The sequence below is a fragment of the Lissotriton helveticus genome, chromosome 6 (genome assembly GCF_964261635.1).
Source record: "Lissotriton helveticus chromosome 6, aLisHel1.1, whole genome shotgun sequence".
Classification (NCBI taxonomy): domain Eukaryota; kingdom Metazoa; phylum Chordata; class Amphibia; order Caudata; family Salamandridae; genus Lissotriton; species Lissotriton helveticus.
The window spans coordinates 1,821,079,919-1,821,107,221 of record NC_136067.1 but is presented as its reverse complement, the minus strand read 5'-3'; the positions used below and the strand labels follow the sequence as shown (position 1 = coordinate 1,821,107,221).

At 44.7% G+C, this 27,303-nt stretch overlaps 1 protein-coding gene across 1 annotated transcript in view; it reads right to left on the bottom strand.

Moving 5' to 3' along the window:
* PRPH2 (peripherin 2) overlaps window positions 1–12,813 on the bottom strand; it is a 178,456-nt gene extending 165,643 nt beyond the window's left edge. Inside the window, exon 1 of the mRNA XM_078649713.1 lies at window positions 11,998–12,813. Coding sequence (XP_078505839.1) covers window positions 11,998–12,578 — 581 coding nt within the window. The 5' untranslated portion in view covers window positions 12,579–12,813. The remainder of the gene's footprint in view (window positions 1–11,997) is intronic.
* Window positions 12,814–27,303: the final 14,490 nt, after the last annotated feature.

Sequence of the window (27,303 nt, the reverse complement as noted above, 5' to 3'; positions counted from 1 at the left end):
GCGGACCACGAGGGAGAAGTGTCTGCATCGGACGCGGAAGACCGCACGGAACCGTCCCTCCACCCACTGGCCGTGGCCATCCACGACTTGGAACAGGGTGGGCCACACGCCGTGGAAGGTACTGATCCTGAGACACAAGATTCGCATTCCTGAGGGGCTAAGGACCTGAGAATCTGTTTTGGCAGTCCCCTTGCCGGGGACGCACAGGTACTCTTTTGCTTTGTTCTGAGGGGTGGAAACACTCCGTACTGCTACGTGACTTTGGACACCTAGGTACCCACTAGGTGGGTTTTGTTTGGAGGGTGGGCGACAGACCTTGCTCCCTGGTATCCTGAACCGTCGATGGTTGCACGGGCGGGATGGCCGGGTGGCGTAGGTGGGGTGGGGGTGGGGGGGATGGGGGTTTGTTTATGTTGTTTGGTTGTTCTTGGGGGGGATGCGGGGGGAGCCATGCTTAGGAGTCCGGAGAAAGGTGTGGTTCCATCATTGCAAATGTGTGCCCGACTACTCGGTCCCATGCCCGGGGGTGCGCTTATCCTATCGCTATACACATGGCCCAAGCAGCGGAGTCTGGGGGGGCCGCACTTCTCACATCAAGCAACACAATGGCAGGTACACTAACTGACCCGTCTCGAGATGGGCCCGGGGTGAAGGTGCTCACTTGGAACGTGAACGGTCTGGGCTCCAAAATCAAGAGAGGCCTGGTTACGACCTACATTAAACGAACAGCGCCAGACATTATCTTCCTACAGGAAACGCATTTGAGAGGGAACAAGTGCGCTTTTCTGGCACGGGGCCAATACGTAGTACTAGCACACGCGGGGTACACCACGGACTCACGGGGCACGGCCATACTCATCAGGAAAACGACCCCTTTCACCTCCACGCGCACATGGTTAGATCCCCAAGGGACGTACGCGGGGGTGCAGGGGACCTGGAGGAGGCGCAGGTATACGCTACTGTCGGTCTATGCCCCACCCAAACTTCAGGCGCGCACACTGCAGGGGATCACTAACATACTACTGCACACGGCTGATACGGTCCAAATTATAGGTGGAGATTTCAACGATGTGATGTGCACGGCACGAGATAGGTCCGGCAACACCCGTGCAGTATCTACAGACACGGCACTGGCAAGTCAAATGGACACGCTTGGCCTCACTGATGTTTGGAGATGGCTCCACCCCACACAGACCGAATACTCTTTCTTCTCCGGGGCACACAAAGTCTTCTCAAGATTAGATTACATCTTCACCTCGAGACAGGAGCTATCGTTGGGGGACCAGGCTGAGTATAGGGCGAGGGGCATCTCGGATCACTCACCTCTGCTTGTGCACATAGGGCGGGACGGGGGTGGCAGACGGGCCCGCTGGCACATGTCGGCATGGGACATACAGACGCCTGAAATTCTGAGAGGCATTAGGGCGGATATCCGAGTGTATGTGGCGGAAAATGAGGGCTCCGTACAGTCCAGGGTTACGTTGTGGGAGGCCATGAAAACGGTCCTAAGAGATCGCTTCCAATCTAGGGTGGGTGAGGCTCGGAGGAAGCGTGATGAGGCAATTGCAACTGGGGAGGCGACCATACTCTCTCTAGAGACCGAATACCATAGCACGAGGAGTGAGTTGGACCTTAGGAAACTGCTCGACGCCCAAAAGGTTCACAGGGAATTGGCAACGAACGAGGCACGCACGCAGGCCTTGGCCACCCTACACCGTCTCTACGATGTGGGTGACAAATCAGGGAAGCTTATGGCCTGGCTGAGTAGGCGGGAGAGAGCTGCTAGGTGGGTGGACGAGATCAGGCTCCAAGGGGGCGCGCGGGCGTCCACAGATGACTCCGTGGCGGAGGCCTTCGCGGCCTACTTTGAGAATTTTTATCGGGCTAGAGACCTAGGGGGAGCGGAGGTGGTGCGGGCCTATCTGGGAGATATGGAAATCCCGCAGTTGACCCCCGAGGATTGTGAGACCCTGGAGGCAGACTTATCACTTACCGAAATTACGGAGGCGCTGGCGCTTTTGAAGCCTGGGAAGGTGCCGGGCCCCAACGGTTTTCCGGCGGAGTTTTTCAAACGGACGGGAGACCTCCTCTCGCGCCACCTGCAGGGATTGCTCGTCGAGGCGTTTGATGCCGGGCGACTCCCGCCAGATTTGACCCTAGCCACCATAGTCCCAATTTATAAGGAGGATAAACCCAGGGAGGAGTGCTCCTCCTACCGCCCAATCTCCCTCCTTAATATCGAGACCAAACTGTTGGCCACTATTTTGGCGCGACGCCTACGACAGGTCATTCCAGATCTAGTGCACCCGGACCAATCTGGGTTTCTCCCGGATAGGGCCACCAAACTCAACTTACGGCGAACCCACAATTGGCTCCAGGAGGTCTGTGACAGGGATGAACCCCACTGGTTCCTCTCCCTGGACGCGGAGAAGGCGTTCGACGCGGTGCATTGGCCCTTCTTGATGGGCACGCTCGAACGCTTTGGGTTAGGGCCTAAGTTCTTAGGATGGGTGAAGCTGCTCTATTCGAACCCCAGAGCGAAGGTGAGGGTCAATGGAAGGCTATCCAGAGAGTTTGCGATAGAGCGGGGGACAAGACAGGGGTGCCCGCTATCCCCACTGCTTTTCACCCTCACGATTGAAATCCTGGCGATTCGCATTCGATACAACCGGGACGTGAGGGGGTTTCACTGGGGGGAGTCGGACGCGGACCAGGAGAAAATCTCCCTCTACGCTGACGACGTTTTATTGTACATCACGGAGCCGACTAGGACTATCCCTGCCCTATTTAAGGAGCTGGGAGACTTCGGGGCAGTGGCAGGCCATACCATTAACTGGCACAAATCGGTCATTTACGATCCTCAGGGGGCCCCTAGAGGGGAGTGCTTGCCCGAACAGCTCCTGCACACCACAGAGGGCTTCCGATATCTGGGGGTTTTCATCACCCGAGACGCCCGTCGTTCCTATACTGCTAACATTGACAGGATCCTGGTGGCCGCGAAGGCGGAAATGGAGCGATGGCGACAACTCCCACTCACCATCCTGGGCAGGGCCGCCCTGTATAAAATGATCCTTTTACCGAAATTCTTATACGCCCTCCAAAACGAATATTACCCGCTGCCAGCTGCGACTACATCGAAAATACACGCTGACCTCCGCTCCTTCCTGTGGCTGGGGAAACAACCGAGAGTGGCACTGACGACTTTGCAGCGGCACCAATACAGCGGGGGCATCTCGCTACCCAACTTAGAGGCCTACTACTGGGCCGAACACCTGGCCCCGGTCAACGAGTGGATACATGCCACCGCAGATCACCCGACCTATGCGCTAGAAAAATCCAAATGGGGCGCAAAGACGGTGCTACACTTCCTATACGGGGGTAAGGGGGGTCGTAGGCTTCTCCCGGCAACTAGAATCACCCTAACGGCGTGGCGTAAAGCTACGGTGAAAATGGGATGGCAACATAGACCCACCCGGCAAACCCCCCTGTGGTCCTGCAGCTGGCTGACCGAACTCCACAAACTGAGGGGTTTCAAACAGTGGGATGACATTGGCATCTCTACGATCGGGGATGTCGTGGCGAGGGGGGAGCTGAAGACCTTCCAGGCACTGCAACAGGACTTTGGTCTTCATAACACACAATACTTCCGATACCTGCAATTGCGACATGCGTGGGGCACACAGAACATCTCCCTTACTGACATTCCCCAATATGCACCACTTGAGGGGCGCCTGCTCCAGGAACGGATACACAGAGGGGCGGTATCCATGATCTACAAAACACTGACAAACAATATGCTAGGTGACCTACAGGCCTTGAGGGAGAGATGGGAGGGTGATGTGGGCACGTTTGAAACCCTGGATTGGGAACTCATTCTCATGCACCCTAGGGAGGTGGCCATCAAATCACGGCTTCGCCTCATCCAATTCAAGGTTCTCCACAGGGCCTACTTTGATAGGACACGACTCTTCCGGATGGGGAGGGCCGCTGATGCCGCCTGCCTGAGGTGCCAACATCCTCAGGGTGATTTTTACCATATTATTTGGGGTTGTTCCGTGATTCGGGGGTACTGGAATGAGGTCTTCACAGAATTGTCAGCAGTTCTGGAGGTTGACGTCCCCAGGGAACCTAGGCTGGCACTCCTGGGCTTGTCGACTGAGGTGGATGTCACACGATACTCTCTTATCTTCCTGTTGTTGGCGCTGGTGGTCGCCAAGAGAGATATAGCTAGAATGTGGGGGGCACCTGGACGGCCGAATCTGGATGACTGGAGACGAGGCCTAGACATGTACATGGCAGCTGAGAGGGTTACGTATAAAGCGAGGGGGTGCCCGAGGAAATTTCGTAAAATATGGGCCAAGTGGAGGCACTATCACGGACTCGAATAGGGGGATGCACTGTGGAGGGGGGGGGGGGAAATTGAGGGTTACGATATGGCCCACAGAGGTGGTCTCACGTACGAATGTTTTGCACCTGTTGCACCTGGAGGACCCGGAGGATGAGTCGAACTAATGCTTGCGGCTTCTGCCATGTGGGGTGTGGAAGACACGAGATCCGGGGGCTGGGGGGAGGTATGGGGGACGAGCTGTTTGGGGGGGGGGGGGGTGAAGGGCGGGAAGGGGGACCTCGGATAGAGGCCTCTCAGTTGCCCGGGGAAGTTCAGTGTGAAAGTTGGGAGGGGGGGTTTGGGGTGAACAGTTGGAACACGAAATGATCTTATCATGATACATGCTGTATGCTAATATGTTCAAAAAGTTGCGTATAACCGGGGGTTGCGGAATGTTGACGCCCCCCCGGGTTGCCACACTGCTTTTCTTGATGATCCGTATGTTGCAACAATAAAAAGGAATTTACAAACAAAAAAAAGAAACTGATCACGGGGTTTAAAAAAGTCACCACAAATTATGCATCTTGGTGCTTTGTCATTCTTTTTCTGTCTTTGGCTTCTCTATACTATTTTCAAGTCTAATCACTATGTCTTTGATTCTTTCAGAACTCCTCGCACTCTCCTGGTGTATCCTGGATTAATTGTTTTATTTAATTTCAACATGTCATTGTCTCTTTGGTCGCAATAAATTCTTATTTCTGGAGTATTGTACAAATAGCTTTGTTAACTGTGATATCAATGATTAATAGCAGTTTTATTTTTTTCTTGCATCTGTTGTTTTTCTATTTCTTCTTTATTTGGTACTGGTCCATATTGACTGCTTGAATTTTGTGATTTTCCAATACATATATGTATTTGATTCCTGCACTTGTTAGTTACTGTCAATGGTCCTGAGGAAGCGACATTTGTCGTGAAACACGTGTTGACCAGTGTTCTTTATTGTCTCAAGAATAATAAAACTTTTGAGTTTCAACAATATCCTCACAAAAATAAAACTATACTGCCTTCAGAGATGACACATCCACAACAAAGAAAACGCCAAGGACTGTATTTTCACTGAAGAAATCTTGCCACTCCATAACACATTCTTCACATACTAACTACAATCTACAGCCAATTGAAACCATCCACACAGCAATAGCACTCCTTCAGAGACTACCTCAAAGACACATTTTAACATAGTCTCAGCATTCTTACAAACTGAACAGCAGCTCCTAGCAATAACCACTTTAAAAATAAGAAATATGTGACAGTATAACATCCATCTGCAAACAAAAATTTAATTGCACAAATTCCTACTCCCTGATGAGTTAATCTCCTGGAAGATTTGGGTACTTCACATGGAAAATTCATGACCACAGACAAGACCACTGCAGAAGCCTTCAACAAAAGACATGAACAAATGTTGAAGCCCTTCTTCTCAAAGCTGATACAATCAGAAAGCATATGTCATTGAAAGAACAATGCATTCATTCGGTGCCCCATCTATATCGTATTGCATCAGACACAACTGGGCACTCTTAGAGTCCTGTCAGACATCCGTACTACCCCCAAGGTCATCACTTCGGAAGATGACAGACTTCCACCCGTCATCAGAAAGCTCCTAAAGCTCCACTAAGGAGTACCACTGCTGCCCCTTAGCTTCGGAGTCAATGTTCACTTTCACAAGCATATTCCCTGAACACTCTAAAGAGGATGGATCCTTCCATTCCTGAAAAGAGTCAGTATGAAGTATAGTGAGGCTGATAGTCTTGTAAGGCAATTTACCTAGGGTTATTTAATGTTTTGTGATGTGAACCTGCTCCATTAAAGTGACGTTTTTCACACTACAAGCTGTCAGTCGTCTGTGCTGTACTCTCTCACCCAATATGGATTTGGGGGGCAGGCGACCTGGGAGGTGAGCATCCCAGGCTTTTTGGGGATAGTGCAGCCCAGAGAACTGCCAGCTGGGAAATTGGGATATTTGGGTAAAGGGGCAGTGAACCTTAGTTGAGTGAAGTTTATTTGGACTACCAGTAACCATTTTGTGATAGGTGCGCATGGTGCGCCAGCACCATTTTACAAGGGTCAAAGGGCATTTTGAGTGGAAGGAAACACTATCCCATACTACCAAAGTATTGAAACAAGAATGTAACTCCGGACTACCCCATAAGGAAGGCATAAAACAAACATAGGATGAAGATGATAATAGGCTCAGATTTTGAATTATGTAATGAGATGCTGATGAATTAGGACATTTTGGCAAGCAATATAGGTGCTCCATCGCATATAAACCAAAGATTAGATGCATATATTTAAATATCTAGATTGAGGCGTCTTTCTAAAGCAAAGAGTGGGAGATAGAGTGGATGACCTACCTTCTACCTCTCTGGATCAGACAGAGCCTTTTGGGTGAGGTCCATAGCCAACAATGTTGATTTATTAGTTGCACCTATTAGATAAGAGTTAGAGGAATTCTGTGCTTCATCGGGATTAGCCAGAGATTGCCCCAGCTGGCCCTAGCAAGGCCTTCTCACCATCAGCATCAAGTGAGATCATGGCCAAAGAGTTACCCTTGGCTTGTGCAATATCAGATAAGGAAGTAGGTAGGTTGGTGTGCTCAACAGTGTCGTTTCCTGCCCTAAAGCCATGTTGCTGGCCTGCAACCAATGAAACGCTCCCTATGCTCAAATAATTCGCCACATTTTTAGAAACAAAATTGTAGAGCAGAAATAGAGGTCAATGGGAACTGCACCTGAGACAGTCTTATTTTTTTTTTTAATGAAAATTAGCCTTCTTCCAGGATTGTAAGGTAAGTAGGCAGATACAGTTGACAGTCTTTTTCTGACAGTTTTCTGTATTTTTTCCAGTCAAATATTAAGTGGCATATTTTCTTATTAAGTAACAAAATAGTGGTGTTATATGCTTTTAAGTTTTACTTTAATCCTCTGATCACTGGGGCCGTATTGAAATAGAAAACGGCAAATGAGTTAGTCATCTGACTGTGCCATATTTAGACTTTGTACTTCTTTATTAAAGTAATGTGTCTATGAAGAGAACTTAGGGAGACACAATTGAAGAGAAGAGAAGGGTATAGCACCATACGTCCCTTCATATAACATCTAACACAACATAAATGTACGGTGACAGTGGTATACAGAACCGTCTGCTCAATATCCCAAAATGTTGGCTCTGGCACATATGCAGACTTTGCAGGACTAAAATCTTAGATTCCTGTCTTCAGAGAAGTCATCCTTAGTGGAAGAGGAAACCTCACACACTTATTAGTGTCATGCTTCATCATAGGAGTCCTCTCCCCTCCCCGGTAGGACAGTGCCACCTGGGCGGACTCGACCTCCTCGAAGACTGACAAGATAGGAGATCTCCTTCAAGGAGGGGATACAGCACACAGCAACGTCCTTCTCCTTTCCTTGGCAGAAACAGCACCTGCAGGCCATCCCCAGACACACAGCAAGGGCAGTACATCTCCTCAGTCTCTCCAGCTCTTCTCCTTGGTAAAGGTTCCTCTTGAATTCCAGGAATAATCTAAAGTCTGGGGTTTTGGGTCTGATACTTGAACCCCAAAATGTCTTTGTTCCCTTTGTGCAAGGGGCTCTGAGCCCAATTCAAACCAGTTCTGGGGAGCACTCTGCAAGTGCACAACAACATCCATTGTCAGTGGGAGCCTGGGCTCCAGACTCACCACAGGGGGAGAAGGACGTTGCTGTGTGCTGTGTCCCCTGCTTGAAGGAGATATCTAAGGGCCTGCGGTGAGCTGGCCTCCTGTTCAGAAGTCTCAGGGACACAAAGACTTCACCCCCAGCTCCCCTGAACTCTGCTGTTGTGAGTTCTGGCCTGCTTTTAGGTGCCTGTGCCAGTTTTGGGCCTCTGGAGGTTGTTGCTGCTATTTGAGAGCTGGAAGAGAGAAGAAACTCAAAGAACTACAGAAATCGACGCATCGCTCTTCTTGCGGCTGTTTTTTCCGACGCATCTTCACGGCACAAGATGAATTTCCATGCATCGACGCACACTCCCCATACAGACCGGAATCGACGTGACTCTTCCTCTGCGTTCAGCGGGACTGTCACAGCACCTACTCAGGGCCTCGGGAGTTTTTCATCTCTTGGTTTTCTGAAGCTGCGGCTGTTTGACTTTGGTGAAAAGTCACATATCCATACTTTTCTATGGTACAGGTTCTTGAAACCTTTCTAAAGTCATATTTTTAACTGTGTATGTTGGATTTTTTGTCGATTTGGTCTTGTTTAGTTTAGATAAAGATATTTTATTTTTCTAAATTGGCATGGTGTCCATTTGTGATATTTTCACTGTGTTACTGTGTGTGTTGGTACAAATACTTTACACATTGCCATTGGGATAAGCCTGTCTGCTCGTGCCAAGCTACCAAGGGGGTAAGCAGAGGTAATCTAAAGTGTGTATCCCCCTTACCCTGGCTAGAACCAAAGTTCCCTTATTTGGACAAAAGTACCTACCTCTGCCAACTAGAGACCACCATTTCTAACACACATACACTCTAGCCATATGCGCCTGGAATCCCCCTGATGGGACAAATTAAGCTCAAGGGGTGATTACCCCAGCTTCAGACAATATGACCTAACAAAGACCTCAAACAGACGTGAACAGGCGCAAGACCTGTATGAAGGTATATGCATTAGACAATGCCAGGACAAGACACTGGTTCAATTCTCGACCTGCAGATTTTTTAGCCAGATGGTACGATGAACACGAGAAAAAGGTGATTCAAAAGGCCCACCCTCCATGAAGTGTTACAAGTACTGTGCACACTGGGACAGGGGAGGATAAGAATCTGCGTTTTAAACGGCTTTCTTGGTTTTGTGGTTGAGCTCACTCTGAGAGATTGTGTGAGAGGTGGGCAACTGACCTGAACAGAACATTATTTAGTCAAATTGGGACATTATACTGAGGGTGTTTCCAAGGTGTCCAGAAATATCTGGTTCAAATGGATTCAGTTCAACATTATCCACAGAACATACCTCACTCCCAGAAAAATAAGCAAGTGCTAATTGGGGCCTAGTTCAGCACCGTAAGATGTATAGGGAAGCTAGGTTCTATCAAATGCCATGGGAATGCCAGGGCCCAGCAACTACTTGGCAGCGTGTCATGCAAACGCTGAGAAAGATACCTGAATGGTCAATCGTGAAGCATCCGAAGATAGGCCTACTAGATATATTCCCCCACCCCAAGAAAGCCAGTAACAAGTTCATAGAATTTGGACTGTTGATAACAAAAAAGCAAATAACTAGAAACTGACAGGGGGACAACATTTCCTGAAATGGAGGTCTGAAATGCTGAAACAGCCTACAATAGTGTATGATGTTACATATGGAGGTTAAAAAAGGCCAAAGGAAACTGGATATAGCCCAAGGTTGGGATGAGCTTGTCAAGGCGCAATACACACTACGGAAGAGGTAGATCAGCGCAAACCACAGGGGTCAAGAAAAGGAGAGATATGCAAGGTGGATGAGACTCAGAGGAAATGAGTAATTGAGATAACAGGGTATGCTAGGACACTGTGTCTCCATCCAGCATCTGTGAGGCAGGCAGGACGAACCTCACAAGATGCATACAGTAAATGGATCCACAATACCAAATACCATAACAACATTTGCGCCGCTTAACTTCCCCGTCAGTAGGAGATGCCACAGAACAGCCCAGATAAGTTGCTCAGCTTTCCTTCCTCCACTAATACCCCCATTATTGTTCGAGTTGTATTATTCTAGATTGATAGTTGTTTATGTGTATGGTGGACACGTATTATTTTTGAACAACAAAGGTTCTCGATCAATTTCCGACAAAACTGAATCCAGCCAAATAAACTTTGTGATACCTACTAACACCCCACTATGTATGTAATGCTTGGAAACATTTCTATGTGCTATGCAAATGCGTGTATTAAAAACCAATACAATGTGTTCAGAGAAAAGCCAAACAAGCAAGAGTTTGTTTAACCCACTGCTGCTCTCGGCAGGCTTGTTTTAATTTCCTAGAACACTACAGAACTGGCACTCACTTGATGTAAAGTTTATATGATGGTCAAGTACCTCATCATAATGCCCTTTAGGACATTCATTAATACATTAATGTTTTAACTTTTCACAGCTGTAATGAGAGGTGGTGTTTTAAAGACTATCCCTTTCTTGTGAGTGTTTATGCCAATAACTTGATTTGGGATCACTGTATTTCCATGGGGTCCATTTTCACATGTGCTATGAAACTGACTCTTCCTTATCACTGACTTGCATTGGAACCCTGGGTCTGTCTGTGTGGACCATCCCCTATGACCCACTTTCACCCTCCTAAGTCACCTTATTTTCCTTTGTGGCGTTGACCCTCTCCTGAGGGATTAAGCTGCAGCTCACAATCCTAACTCCTGGCAAACGGATCTCATTAGTCATTAGGCTTTCAAGGGGCTATTTATATCTGCTAAAGCCCTTTTCTGCTCACGCAGTGCTGTGCTTAAGAAATAACACACACCCTTGAAGACCGAGAGAGACACTGTCCTTGGGAAACTGACCAATATATTCTTTATCCTTCGGGCAGTGCCAACTAGTAGCAGAGCAAGGGGCACCGGAAACTGTGTTTTTTATAGATTTAAATTCTCCTCGGTTTAGTATAGGCGAATGTACCTGTCTGTAAAATGTAATAAAATACTTTGAAATAAAAAAAAGAACAGGAAGACCAGCGAGTCTGTCTTTGCTAATGCTGAGCCTCGGATTCACACACCAGACAAGAGTGAAAATAGATAGAATCGATGCCCTAATCTGTTTGGATCAATTTCAGTGTATCAAAGACCTGAGAAAACGTATAGCTCTCACAAGTTTGTGTTTTTACATATTGCCTGTACAGGAACGATAACACACAACGGGCCCCGAAACTTGTATTCTAAATGAAATCAGGTTAGGCGGGAGCTGTAATGTGCACACAAGAGGCTTATTGACTTATCCCAGACAAGATTTTGCTGTGCTCCATTGTGCTAAAGGAAAGAGGGGATGCACCCCATGCAATATTACGTAGTTCTCTTGAAAACTAAAACAGCTGAACTGGTTTAGAATAAATCCCTGCACCATACAAAGTACAAAGTACATACAAAGTACAAAGTACAAAATCCCTGCACCAGGACACCCTGCTAAGAATAGGTCATGTTTTACTAATAACCAGTGCATTCATTCATTCATTCATTTATTCTTGCATTAATTTATTATTTTTGTAATTCACTGGTTTTGTCTTCAATACGGACCTATATAGACAAGCTGCAACTTGTAGTAATGGAAGAACAACTCGGAGAAAAAAGAAGATGCTTGCGTAGCACAAAATTGGCATGACACTAAAACATAAAGCAATATGGGATGGAGAACATTCAAACTCATCCAGAGACGAGCTCAGTAGCCTGAGTGATTGAAAGCAATGCGGCTCAAAACTCTACCTTCTCAAAACTTACACGCAGAATAGCAGATTGTTCCCACAATCTACAGAATGTTTACAAAGTTGCTCTGCTTAGTGATCCTATAATAATATTCATCAAATCAATTAATCAGAAGATAACCCGAAAGGCAGCAATTTTCCCACTTTTCTAAACTATGCGCAGTACTTACTCCTTCACGTCCTTGGAGCTGAAGTCCAGGTACCGGTTGCTGATCCACTGGATCTCAAACCAATCTTTGAAGCCATTGTTTCCACAGCACTTGAACTCAATTTGGAGCAGGTCGATGGTCTTCTTCATGAAGCACCTGCCGGGGGTGTCGGTGTCTTTGTAGTACCTCATGCCATTCTTCAGGCCATGGGACAGGGTGGTCTCCAGCGAGCCCCTCATCACGAAGCACAAGATGGCGGTGAAGAAAATAAAGAAGTTGAAAAGAATGCACACTGCCATGTACGGCTTCAGCATGGGCTTCCATTTTGCAAACTTTGAGGGATCCAGGGAATCGTAGCAAATCTTGCCTGCAAAAGCGTTGAGGCCACAGGCGAGCGCTCCCATCAGGATCAAGGAGTTGGGCACGGCGTGGCTCTCGTTGTCGTCCATTACCTCAGTGCGTTTCCTCAGCTCTATTTTCAGGTATATGCCCAGGCCAAATAGAATGATGCCTGCAATAACAGAAAACCAGTTCATGAGCCACAGCCCTTGGGCCAGCTTGACTCTCTTCTTCTGAGTAAATTTAGTCTTCATGGTCGCCATTGTAGAAGTGTTGATGGAGAAAACACGGATGATGCAAATACAGGAGTCCAAAACTCGATAAGGACCTTCAAATCCAACCTTTTCAGTCCTGTATGAAAGACTCTAAATGGTTTGTTTCCTCCATATCGACCAGGATAATCCCACCATGCAATATCAGGTATCGGGACCTCCTAAATAACGACAGGATATTAATAGAAATAATTGGAAAACGGGCCCTCCAACTATTTCTGGTGGTCCCTTCCCACCAAAGGAGAGGCAGCCGCAGAGAGTCAACTGATTAAACCTGGATCTGCAAGACGTCACTCTAATCCCCCTAATCCGCATCATCCCATTTGCAGAAATCTCTGTCAACAGATGAGCAGAAGAAGTAATCCACATTTTACTGTTTAGGGGATTTGCGCTTTCACACTACAGAAACACCGAGCCAGCCACTTCTTGTCCAAACTCAGAAGCTGAGTTCATTCTGCTCAGTTGTTCTCCATGATTCTGCCAATCAAATCTTTCCATCCGGTGGGTACAAATCTGAGAAGTTTCAGAAGCCTGTCATTTAAAGGGCCTGTCACTGACAGCCCATTCCAGGGGAGGCCCTTTGTTACACGTCTTGCTTAAATTAGAATTTTTTTTATGAGAAAGTAAGGTGCACACTCTTTATCGTCGCTATAATATATGTTCTCCATTCCAGTATTCCAGTGGGGGGGAGGGGTTGAGAACACCGTGTGTCCTTAACTGTGCCTCATTTTTTAAGAAAGGCCTTATTAGTCTTATTGATCTGCAACGCTCAGCTGAACAGTTTATTCACATTTTCCCAAATGTTCTTCCAAAAAAACCTGCCCTATATTAAGTGAGACAGTCAGTTTTACAGATTTATAAGTGGAGCACATCTTTTGAAATAAGCATTCACGAAATCATAGGCTCCGGTTTTTATAGTAAAAACTTTTGTGGGTATGTGTTTTTCGTATATTTGTGGGGAAGCAGTGCGGTCATTATTTTATGCCATGGCAGTGCACTGCCCAGAGGTGCTGCTATCAGGTAGTGGCGTGGTTCTATGAGGATGGGGAACAGTGGTTTGTGGGGGGGATATTGCAATAGTGTGGGGTGGCAGTCTAGTAGTGTGTGGTGGTAGTGCAGTGGTGGTGGGCAGCCGTTCAATAGTGTGGTGGTATTATTGTGGTCGTAGAGAGATTTTCTGGCGTGGGAGAGTACTGCTCAGTCATACTGATTCAGCTTTCTGTTGTAGTGAGGAGTTGCTAATAGCATATTGTGGGTGATGGTATGGTGTTGACTGTGGTATGTGGTAATGTAGTGGTGGGTGGGTGCTGTGTTGGGAGGTAGTGCGGTGGTGGTTATTAGTGTGGTGCTGTGAGCTTGAAGTGCAGTTGTGGAGGTAATGTAGTAGTGGGAATGGTTGTGTGTTGACACATGAGTTGGCAATTAGTCTCAGTGGGTGGAGGTACAATGGTGGGGATATGTGTTGGAGGGTAGAGTGATGGTAGTGTAGAGCAGTATTACAAGTATGACAGTGTAGTTATGTAGGTGTATGGTGTAGGCAGTGGTACACTGTGGGGTACTAGTGTAGTGGCGGGTGGTAGCAGTGTATTTATAGGAGTATGGTGCAGTAGTATACCCATATGTGAGGTAGAGATGTGAGAGGTTACAGTGGTGTTAAGTATGGTAGTCTGGTGCTGGAGGGTGGTAGTACAACAGTGTAAATCACTAGTATCATAGTGTGCGATAGTGGTGCACCGACTGAGGTGGTAGTGACATACCTTGTGTTGATAGTGAAGTCCTTGAGATTGTAGTGCAATGTTCATTGTGTTAAACTGCTGCTGCACAGTTGAAGGGTGGTGATGGGTGGTAGTGATAGGTTTTCTGGGTCAATACTCCAGGACAAGGCCCAGGATCGGCTTTCTAGACCCCCTGACAGTAAGAATTGGTCAGTGCCAATCCGAAACAGAAAGTCAGTTGGACTGCAACCACCCTGCAACCCACTGAACAGTATCTATGTGAGATGTGTTTCGGGTGATAAATTACATAAATGATTAATAGAACCCAGCCCCTCTTTCATAATAGAAAGGCACACTCAAAAACACTAGGATAGTATGGATATATAGTCAAAATATTTATTTTAAAATTAAAGTACTATCCTCGTGAATGCAATATGAATAGTAAGTAAGATAAAAACAACAGAATAGTAGCCGCAACATCCACAAACAGTGTGAAGAGCAGAAAATATTGCAACATATTGTTTAATGCATGAATCTTTCTTTATGTCAATATTTGCAATTCCACCCTCTCTCATTGGCTAACTAAACTAATATTAGCACCAGATAATGATCCTAATTTCAGTTTCACAGATTTATTACACAAGCTCAGTCCTGTTGTGAAAAATTAAGCCTATGCTCAATGTAATAGCATCATCTGATATTTTTATCTGTGTTGGCAGGCAAGCTGAAAAGTTCAGCAAGCAAAAGCTAAATATGCCTCTCATTATACTTCAGTAAAGGTAGGTGATGTGATTCAATATGGCTTGTCTCAGTCTTCTGAAATATCAAAACAGTGGAAAGCTATGTGAATAGATCAAGACCTATGGTATTTTCTCACAATGAAATTATCATTTAACATTGTCTGTCTGATTGTATTAGTACCTATGGTATTTTATCACAATGAAATTATCATATAACATTGTCTGTCTGATTGTAATCAGTATTGCCAACATGTCAATCATAACTTATTCACAACCTCCAGTGCAAAGATACATCTCACATTTTCTTCAGACTTTATGACTCTAGACAATTCACATACATTACAGCACACACACACACACACACACACATATACACACACACACGCACACACACGCACACACACACACACACACACACACACACACACACACACATATATATATATATATCCATCAAAGTCTCTCCCAGTTCAAAGAGAAGAAGAGTCGCACACGTTACATGAAATGCTCACAGCATTTATTTATGGAGCAGTCTGAGGCACCTAACGCGTTTCGTTTTTCCTGAAAACTTTATCAAAGGTCTCGCCCCAGTTGGTAAAAGTCTCAAGTGGTTTAAGGGAATAGTTTTTAAGTCTGTGCCAGCCCTCTGGTGGATGCCCACAGTGTGGCGGTTGCTAGGCTTGATGGTCCCTGTAGTCCCACGTGATACTGTGCCTTTTGCGGTTTTTCTGCACAGCGTTGGTGTTTATATGGACTGTCTCCCTGGAACGTGTAATCGTTTCCAATATTGTGTAGCTCCTTGTTGCTTCCCGTCATTTGTGGGGGCTGCGGGGGAACCATACCCGACTCCAGTGTCAGGCGGCAACCTGTTTCCCCTTGATATCGGTTTTGCCGAGTCTTGCAGTTGTGGTCCAGGTCGGGGGAATATGGTGCTCTGGCTGGCGGTGCATGATCTCTGCGGCCGGACCAGGTCACTATGTATCCATCAAAGTCTCTCCCCGTTCAAAGAGAAGAAGAGTCGCACACGTTACATGAAATGCTCACAGCATTTATTTATGGAGCAGTCTGAGGCACCTAACGCGTTTAGTTTTTCCTGAAAACTTTCTCAAAGGTCTCGCCCCAGTTGGTAAAAGTCTCAAGTGGTTTAAGGGAATAGTTTTTAAGTCTGTGCCAGCCCTCTCGTGGACGCCCACAGTGTGGCGGTTGCTAGGCTTGATGGTCCCTGTAGTCCCACGTGATACTGTGCCTTTTGCAGTTTTTCTGCACAGCGTTGGTGTTTATATGGACTGTCTCCCTGGAACGTGTTATCGTTTCCAATATCGTGTAGCTCCCTGTTGCTTCCCGTCATTTGTGGGGGCTGTGTATAAATACACAATATACACCATAGAACAATTTAATTTTTTTTGTATTGGTCACTCATTGACCGCCTTTAAGGAATGTAGGTGTTTATCTAATTATTTAATTCATAATCCACCTGGAGGTACTCCAGAAAAATAAAGAGTCAGATGAAAAGCCCTCCATTCAGTACTTGCTTCTGGAAGTCTAAATTAAACAATTCAAACTCCATTTTATCTACAAAGACTACTCCAAATTATAAAGTTCAAAGCATTTTGGCCATATTAAATCGTGGCCTCCTCAGGACCAAAGAAAGACAAGGAGGCACATGCATCAAAGTAAATACCGGTCGCAAATGGGCAGATTCTCAGAATCTGCCCATTTGCAACCGGTATTTTTGCATTTGGGATGCATCATCACAAATGCAAAAATTTGCAATTTAAGGAATCTCTAAATTGAGATTCCTTAAATTGCGATTGCATTTAAGGAATCCCAAATTGAGATTCCTTAAATGCAAAGCATGAAAGTAAAAAAAATAGCGAATTCGCTAATAGGAGTATCAAATTACCATGAAGTTGAACTTCATGGTAATTTGCTAAAACTTTGAAAAAAGCACTTTTGTGCATTTTTCAAAGTTTCATGTTGCGTACACACATGCCCTTAGGGCATGTGTGTGTGCAACATGTGTGTAGAGATCAATTTCAGGGGTGCAACAGGGTGTCATTTTGACATCCTTGCACCCTTGAAATTGCATGAGCAATTTGCGAGTACCTACTGGTACTCACAAATTGCTCATGCAATCTCCAATTCATTCCTATGGGCCTGTAGGCCCATAGGAATGATGGTACAGCATTCCTTAATTGCGACTAGCAATTTGCGAGTAGCAATTAAGGAATGTTTAGGAATCGCTATTTTAATAGTGATTCCTACATGCAAAGGCTTTTCCTATTACTAAATAACGATTCCTTAAAAATCGCTATTTAGGAATAGCAAAAGGCTACGTTGAAGCATCTGCCAGCTGGTCACATATTCCTGCACGGCTCTATGCATGCCATGCGCAGTCAATAAACAACCCGGTATTTGTAAAGCACAAACTAATCACACCTAAGAGTCTCAAGGTGCTGGGGGCTGTTGGGAAGATTATGTGAGCTATTGCCCAGTGTCACATGGTGCTGGGCTCAGCTGCCGCCAACACCGGGGATTGAACCGTGAGCCCCATACTCTGGAGTCAGCCACTATGGTCACTGCACCACACCTCTCCCTATCAGAACTGAACCCTCTATAAGGTTAAAACCAAGAAGCCATACACCCAGAGCAGGAGCACCTTCCTTAGCAACTTCAGAAAGTTATCTTTGGCTGTGCCATGACAATCTCTATGCCTCTCTTTGGATACTACAGCAGCGGAGTACAGCTTCTTGGAGACATGCTGACCTCCACTGCAATTGCAAAATCTGAATAATCAACTTTAGCTTGAAACAATGATCATTTGTCAACCAGCAGTACAAACCCCTTTTTGCCAACTGGGAATACAGTTCTTGCAAAACAATGAAATGAGATACCAGGTCTTTAATTTACACCAAAATGTCTCCTTGGAAGAATTTGACAAAGGAATCAATCACCTTCAAAATATAAAACTTTGAAAACTGAGAATGCCAATGCTAAACCAAATGACATCATCCTAAATCAAAATAACATATAGGGGATTATGAAGGTGGCTAAAGGTCTAGAATGCTATGTCAGTTCAACCTGATTGTATCTAATATCACTAATATTTGGTAATGGGTGATTGTCTATGAGGATGTAGTTGTTTAAAGCTCTAAGATTTTACAATTCAATAGGTGTCACCCACTAAGGTGATGCCCTCTGTTACCACATCATCCACATCAATTGAAGTTTCTGGCGACACCAATAGGCATTTTCATCTAATGTCTTCTTCACAAGGGCTACATTTTCCTTTAACACTCTTTTTGTGTTGGAACTCCTGATGCCTACCTAACGCATCACAAAACGCTTTGGCAAGCCTCTCACCAAATATTATTTTTTTTTTTTTTGAAAACCTTTATTTGTACAAAAAGGATATACAGGTCAAGGCCTACAACCAAACTGACCGGCCACAATTCGAAAATCAGACGAAAAATCCAAAGAGAGCAATACAGAATCAAACAGAATGGAGCATGAGCAATATAATCTTAAAAAGGGGGAGAAGGAGAAAGGAAGTACGACACGGCCTGCAAACAGGAGCAAAGAAGGTTAATTTTATAATATAGGGATAAGGGGCATGACAGGCTTAGTGACAACATAGAAGGATCTGGAGTCCCCAAATAAACCGTTGGCAACAAAGAGGGGAAGGGGCCATAGTACAGGAGTGGCAGCACTGTATACATCAATATGAAAAACAGGTACAATAAATACAATCAATATGCAATAATTAACAACTTCGTCGGCCCACCACCCATAAATACAGCGGAACCAGAACCGAGGGGCTGGAGGAGTGACTTCACCAAACCCAGCCCATCATACGAACCTAGGAAAAGAAAAGAAGGGGGGGGGGGAAGGGGGAAGGGAAGGGAAAAAAAAAAAAGAAAAAAAAGAAGAAAGGAAAAGAAAAACACAGACGAAAGAAGGAGTGCCGCGCAGAAAAGCATCCCGTAGCGAGGGATACAGAAGAGAGCAGGAATATTAACAACAACAAGGGGGGCTCACCAAATATTTTACTTCAATTGTCTTCTCTCAATACAAGACTCTCCTCAGCAAGTCAAGGTTTCAATATTATGTGCAATCTGCATTGATCATGCCAACCCAAAATGCACACCCCGTTACGTGTCACACATTTATTGAGCCCTGGCTACATTCCTTTAAACGTCTGAGGGAAAATAACCCCAAAAGACAATTGCCAATAGAATGCATTAGGGAGTAGGTGTCTTTAGAAATATCTTATTTACCAGAATAATGATTGGTTAACCTTTTTGCCACATTGCTAGTTGAACCCTGTCATGTCGTCAGTCCTTGACATGTGTGTGGCTTTGTACTCTGAAATGTTATGACAACTGTTTTATTTTGAAGAAGAACCAGTTCTTTCTGGGCTTCCTTGGAAGGCAGACTCTGTGTTAGTTTATTTTTTGATTTATGCTTAACCCCTTGCGTGCTGCCGCCCATTTTGCGGAAGTGCCGCACTGCCGCGAAATCGCTGCCGCGGCAAAGGGGTTAAAGCTTGCTTGACTTTTAGCTGAGCATAATCTATGTTAATCTTCATATCTGATTTACACTTAGTTCTTTCCTTGGGTTTCCTTCAGAGGCTGAGCTTATTACTACTTTTTTTAAATATCTTCATTTGCATTTTTGATATAAGTAACAGTGTACATATAGGAGGTAGGGTTCTGACAACATCGTTAAACACTATAAACATTGCCATGTGCTTATTCATGCATAATGATAATTTACTAATTCAGGCTCAGTGTACCGGTTAAGTTGAACACAGTATTACAATGTTAATACACAGTAGCTTTCTTACACTCTATATGGGCCACAGTTGTAGGTTCATTGGACTGCCAGTATATTGGCCTTACCCTTCCCCAATGTTGTAATTTGCCCATTTGCCTATCTGGCGTTCCCTTTTTCTTTCTTCAGAGGCTGACCTTATGTTAGTTGTGTTGCAGAATTATACTTTGACTATTTTTGATGAGGTTAACTCCTAATTAACTAACAAATTACTTCTGCTTTCTGTATTAATTATATTTTTGACTAAACCCATTACGCTTCAACTTAGAGTCCTTGTTTTGCACTGGTTTGTTCATTAGCATGTACTAATTTTTTATAAAAACTCACAAAGTCTTACGAATGCTTCGAAAATTTTGATGTAGCACATTGAACATCTTAATGGATTAATTAGAGTATCAACAGATTTCTGGTGGAGAATGTGAGCAAAGGGCTAATAAAAGAGATATCCATGAACCTACTTCATTCTAACATCCCCCCGGAGAGGGAACTACACTCAACTTTCTTACATGAAATGGTCGAAGGCTTTATAGCCCCGTGTACCTGGGTCTGGTCGCACTTGGCGAGACAATATTGGGGTGGTACTCCTTTAGGAGACTTATCTCACACCCCATTCTGAGGAACAGCTTCAGGCTAAGTGTGCCTCTCATGCTTACTTTTCCTCCTCTACATATGCCAGGGGATTAGCAATGCTAGTAAAGAAGGGGACCACATTTCAACATATATGCACCAAATCAGACACCCATGACTGGTACCTCATAGTACAGTGTTCTTAGAGGGACACCGCCTTACCTATGTGAATATCCATGGCCAGAATATTGATGAGCCCCACTTCTTTCAAACCATACGTGCGGCAGTAGTCAGCTCCTCCCCCAGGTCTCTACTTTGGGTTGTAGACTTCAACACTGTCATGGATATAAATAAAGATAAGTCACATACCGAAAGGAGGCGCACATTGGCTGCATCCATGATTCTCTGTTCAATTGCAACAGATCAGCGCTCACAGACATTTGGCACACACTTCACCCTGAGCTGGATGAAGGCACATTTGTATCCTCTGTACATGGTATGTGGTCCAGATTAGAATACTGGTTGACGTCTGCTGATATTAGTACATGGGCCCTTGGAATACACCACTTTGCTCGCACCCTAGATCATGCACCAATGCTGCTGCAGTTAAGCATCCCGGAAGCAAAAGTCTGGCATCTACACTAGCACCTACAGCCACATACATTAAAAGACAAGCTGATAAGCACAGAGCAGTGCAAAGAAATCCTGGAATACTTCAAATTTAACTCTGGCCAGATCCAGAAGTGAGCCTTCTGTGGGAGGCATTTCAGGTGGTCATTCGAGGATACCATAGCTCGAAGAGCCATGGAGTGCTGAAATCAATCCGGGATCAGCTGACAACTTTGCAGTGCCATTAATGAGCTCAAACAAGATTGGCGAGAAACCCCCGAACTGGTCACCTTAGCTGCAATCTGACTGAAAATGTCTTAAAGTACTGCTGTACTTTACTGCAGAACACGAAATTAAGCACGTACCCAAGAACGCCAATGCACTTAGCTATGACGAGGGGGCATGCCCTAGTAGTACACTAATGGTATGCAGCCCTTGGGCAGAGGGGGGCATAACACACATAGTGGGTGGCAGGGGCGCAACTAGACCTGAACTCGGGGGCGGGGGGGCTAACACTCCCAGCCAGGGCTGGCCCTGCCACTGGTCCCACACGGTGCAAAAGCCTTTTTTGGCAAACCCTACCCCATTTCCACCTTCTCCATGAATTCCCTAACAACCACTCACCAACAATGCACCTTATCTCTCTATAGCACCTTTCTGACAAACATTTCAATTTTTTTATAGCACTACTCATATTTTACTCTCACTCAGTTCTATGATCTGCATGGTACACGTTCTTTGTAGCAGGCACATTAACCCTCTGTCCTGTGTGTGTGGCAGGAGTTCCCATGTGAGTGCACGGTGAGCAATGCAACATTGTGAGAGTAGGGTAAGAGGAGTGACTGCAGGGTGAGTGAGGTGACCATATGAATTTGGGTGCCGATGTAAGTGCAAAGTGGGACGAATTAATGCATGGTTAGTGATGGGCTTGTTTGAGTGAGATTGCTGATTGAGCTGTAAGGGGGACAGATGAGTGAAGTGCCACATGAGTGCAGGGTGAGTAGGGGGCTCGTGTGACTGCAGGGTGAGGTATAGGGTGAACAACGCAAGTGCATTGCGAGTGCAGAGTGATCACATTGAGTGCCGGGTGAGTGGGTGAATGGTGTGAGTGCATGGTGATCAATGTGAGTACATTGTGATCGCTGAGAGTGCAGGGTCAGCGGGTGAATAGTGTGAGTGCATGGTGATCAGTGTGAGTGCATTGTGATCGCTGTGAGTGCAGGGTGAACCTGAAAGTGAAGGGTGAGAATGAGGAGTGAGTTGACTGAATGCTTGTTGACTTGAAGTAACTCAGCATGTTATTGATGGCGGCGTAGGGTTTCAGCTATAAGTTAAACTATTGCTTTTATGCAGGGCTTTAAGTGGGATGCAAAAACTGGGGGGGGGTCTCTCAAAGGGGTTTGGCCGATATAATTAAGGGTGTGGCTTAAACATTTATGCTAAAATTCTGTGCTCAGCATAATGTGCCGCCCGACTGGTGTTTTGTTGCTTCTGTTATTGCTTCCACATAAGTAACATTACACTTACAACAAGCCAGGACTATTGGCTTTGTCAAAGGTTGTTAGTTGCATAAGATAAATATACTACATGCATACATACAACTATGGCTTTGTTGTACATAATATTGAAAATGCTTTAGTTCTTGAGCGATAGGTTGTGGCGTAATGGCTAGAGCTGTCAACTTTGGAGCTGTGGAAGCAGGTTGGAGTCTCAGCGTTGGCTCAACATCCTGTGTTTCTGGGCAAATCTGGGCAAATCCCTTAATCGTAGGTGCCTACCGAAATATAAATGAAGTTGTCCATGTTGGTGCTCATGTAAAGCACTTCAAGTTTAGCAATACAGAACTGCAAAACAATAAAAGTTACATCAAAACAGTGAACTGTAATTAATAAATTAAATTTCAGCACGGTCAGAGGGGCCAATTGGCAAAGGATGCTATTCTTTAGTAAGTGGCTACTGTATAGAACTCCGAGCTTTATAGCTAAGGCCTATCCAAATCAATCGGGGCAGTGTTTTCGGTGCCACAATCACCCTTCTGCCAATTGGACGCATATAATATTACAGTGCACCCTGATCCAGAAATTTTAGTTCGACATTTTTGATTAATTAACATCAGAATGTATATTAATAAGTGGGCCCAAATGCTCTGTTGATAGAGCTTGGTTATGATTCAGACCTCAGCCTATCTGACAAAACGATTAAACTCCTTTATATTGCAAAGGCAGTTGCCAGATCACTTCTACTTCAAAGATGGCGATCGGATTTAATACCATCAAAATATGAATGGATCTGGAAAATGGCACAGGTTAAAAGAAGTGAACAAGCGTATGCCTTACGAACGGATGGCTGAAAAAGATCGATAAGATCTTAGCGGAGTTTTTCAATGGGGATACTTAATTCGCAGAATTGGTATTGGAATCTATCATCAGTGGTATCCCGGCTTTTAGGACTCTCGGGGAAAAGTTAGTAGCACTACATTTCATTTAGAATAGTTTTCGGGATCTAAGTAAACTATTTAGGATCAAGTTACACTTTTGAAATATGTTTTTACTAGGTTCATATTTTAGGAATGTATGATCTGAGAAATGTTTAAAATTGAAGGGAATATGGGGCAATGGACGATGTTTTAAGACAATAGGTGTTTTATCTCGTTGGACTTGAAATGTAGTTTCTGATTTGTTAGCTTGGGGAATTCTTGATTAAGTGTTTCATGTTAAATTATAATTCCTGCAAATCCGATGATATTGATGAATTTTGACGTATGAATTTTTGATGTATGAATATTAAGATGCTAATTTATGTAATATATGGATTTCAGTGAACTGCTGCAGAGTTAAGATTTTGAGTTTGAGGGTGAAAATGGAGAGCCCAATAGGAACCCATCTTGTTGCCTGCTTTTAAGAACTGCCAGTGCTGAACACCGGCAGGACCCGGCCCCACTTAAAGCCCTGCTATAATGGCATTAATCAGAGATCGAGGGTGGAGGAAATAAATAATGTGCTGATCCTGCAACAAACTTACAGTCTTATGATTAGGGTTCTGTCGGGTATGAACCTAGTTGCCTTAAATCATGTGTGAATCCGAAGTATCTTACAACCTGTACATCATCATATTCTGCTTCAAATGAGATTATTTACATAAAGTCAACCAATACATACAAATCCAAACCAGCAGAATAGGGTCATAAAGGTTTTAATCACTTAATCATAAGTCGTTTTTTAGTCAGGACCCAATATGAATGCATAAAAAGAAAATCAATCTTCGCATGTTACTTTACAATAAACGGCGCAACAAAAGAAAGTGAGTGAATTGTGACAATTTGTGCATAAGTGGTACAAAAAGAAGTGATTTATATACAAGTGAGTGAAGAATAGGGGGAGAAGGAAGGCAATTTAATTTAATAGGCCAGTTCTTTCGAAGTTCAGTGATCATGTAGTCCAGTGTGCTAAATTATTTAGCTTTTGTATCCTGGATTCAGTCCACTGGTCCTATAGTCTAGTATCGTCGACATTTCGACCCTATTGACGCCTGAATTGTGGGTCTGTACGGGTCTTCCTCAGGACAGGAGCGTGGGGAGGGTGTGAGCGCCTGTTGATAGGATGGAAAAACCGTCAGGGTTTGGATTTGTAATCGGTATTTGTTAAAGAATATATACATTTAAAATCGCAAGATGCGATGAGGTGATAAGCGACTCACCTATTAATCCATTGGTTGATTAATGCTAAGGACGTCTCTGTAAAGTTGTCATCACATCAGGAAATTAATCTGTGGGTTATAATATAGATTACAGGACGAGTCTTCTACCTAACATTCAAAGTTCAGTAAGTGGCCTTTGGCTTCACTATCACACACTCACCCTGTAAGTATATTTTCAAGGAATCAGGCTCGCTTTACTTTGCGTGATTCACCATACAATTAGTCACTTGGAATTACTGAGGGGGAGCCGGTTGCTTGGTTATTTGGCCATCTGCAAATAAGATGGGTAACCGTTACTATAATATTTTAATATTACATTTCTTAGTGCAGGCATATAATTGGGCTGATATCTTTAAAATTGGACTTTCTCTATTCCGTATAGACTTACCGAATCCTTCTCGGTGTTTATTGGCGTGTAGATCATTACTAATCATGGATCCGCCGCATTGAACTCGGCGATCTGAAATAAGTATAAAGGACAGGCTGCCGTCAGTAAACGTGCCTCCAATTGTCATCTGGATCAGACGATCAATTCACTTTTCTCGGAAGCGTTAAGGGCACCCCGCACTCACCGTTTCAGGCAGGTTCTCAGGCCGCTCGGGAACCCACTCGCGGTCACCGTCCAGTGAGGTATCCAGCTGCAATGAAGCACCGGATGATTCAAAAGCCGGTATATACCAGCCAAATCGCCTCGAGGACGCAGCCTGGTTGCTAGGTAACTTGACGCCACGTATCCAAACAGGCGTCTGGTGGCATGACGTCATACCGTTTTGTAGAATTAGGCGTTTCTCAATGAGGCTAGGGATTTTGGTACGTGCCTTGCTAGGATTCTAAATATACCTATGGCATGGTTCCTATCTTTGAAAATACTCGGGGAAACATAAGTTGTAATGATGTTAAGATATAATTTGCCAACTATAAGCGGGATTGTGAAAATTTTTCCGTATTTACAACATTCTAAACAACATTATAGAATCATGTGCTCTGAATGGTGCATTGTTAAGTACATTCATATTCATCTCGTTAGTACATGTCAATCACGTGGAAAAATATATGCATATTATTTCTAAGGCATTCTAAACCGTCAATGGTGAGCAATGATGCCCGCGTATAAATAAGTGCAAATGTACAAATACAGTAAATTGACAAATATATCAACCCCAATACTAGAAATTATGTTGTATCATGAGCCGTAAGTATATTCATGGAACCTACATAGTAGTATTGGTGCAGTCACTTGACAATGCCACAATCTTTTCATGGTAAACAATCAGACGGGGATGTCAGAGGAAGGGACAGGTATGTCACAATTGGCCCATCTGTGTAGCTGTCTCCTCCCTCTCGTTAAGCCCTCGCTGTACGGTGTCTAAGGAATGTATCCATCTGCACTCCTTGTAATTGAGCGATTTGGATAAGGAACCACCTCTATTGCCTATGGTTACCTTCTCCAATACCCTCCATTCAATGTCTTCTGGTTTGTGTCCATGAGTGTTATAATGCTCAACTAATGGAGACCCCACTGTGTTGCATCTAATCCTGCTCATGTGTTGCATAATTCTTGTTTTCACTTTCTGCATTGTCTGCCTCACATAGACCAATGTGCATGGACAAATGATGGCGTAAATCACATGGGTACTGTTACAGTTCGTGAATTGCGTTTGCCGATATGTTTTAGTGTTATGGGTGAAGCTAGATCCCTCTAGACAAAAATCACACTCTTTACAATTCCCACATTTGTGATGGCCCACCACCGGGTGGAGGTTGAGCATGCCTCTTAGGTCTAATTACTTCGGGGGTTCAAGGAAAGCCCTGACAACTGAGTCTTTTATGTTCCTTCCTCGCTTGAAGGCAAACATTGGTTGTTCCTCCATTTGTAATTCCGTTGCCACTAGCTTCCAGCATTTTTGTACAATTTTCTTGATACCTGAACTCCTTGCGTGGTATGTGGTCACACACACCATACCTTTAGTTCCCTCTGGTTTCTCCTTGGTCTCTAGAAGTAGGTCACGTGGTTGGTACCATGCACGTTTCTTGGCACATTTGAGCAGGCCCGATGGATAACCCCGCTCCTTCAATCTGATCGTTAGGTTGTCTGCTTCACGGAAGAAGTCTTTCCTCTGGTAGCAATTCCTTCTTAGTCTAAGGTACTGCCCGTAGGGCAGATTATCCCTTAGATTCCTGGGATGTTGAGAGTCATACATCAAGAGAGTATTTCTCTCCATAGGTTTCCGATATAGATCGGTGTAAAGTCGTCCATTCTCTGCTCTAAATGTGAGATCTAAAAAGTCAATGGTTTCACTGCTGTGGGTCATCGTAAATTGAATATCAACGCTTCTGTTGTTCAACCAGGTATGGAACTCATTCAGCTCTGCTTCATTGCCCGACCAGATCATCAGAACATCATCGATGTATCTTTTCCATACATCAATTTTATCAAGATAGGGATTTGTCAAGTCATATAGAAATTCTTCCTCATATCCATCCATGAATATATTTGCCAGGCTTGGGGCATAAGTAACCCCCATGGCAACGTCTTTGCACTGGTAGTAGAATTCT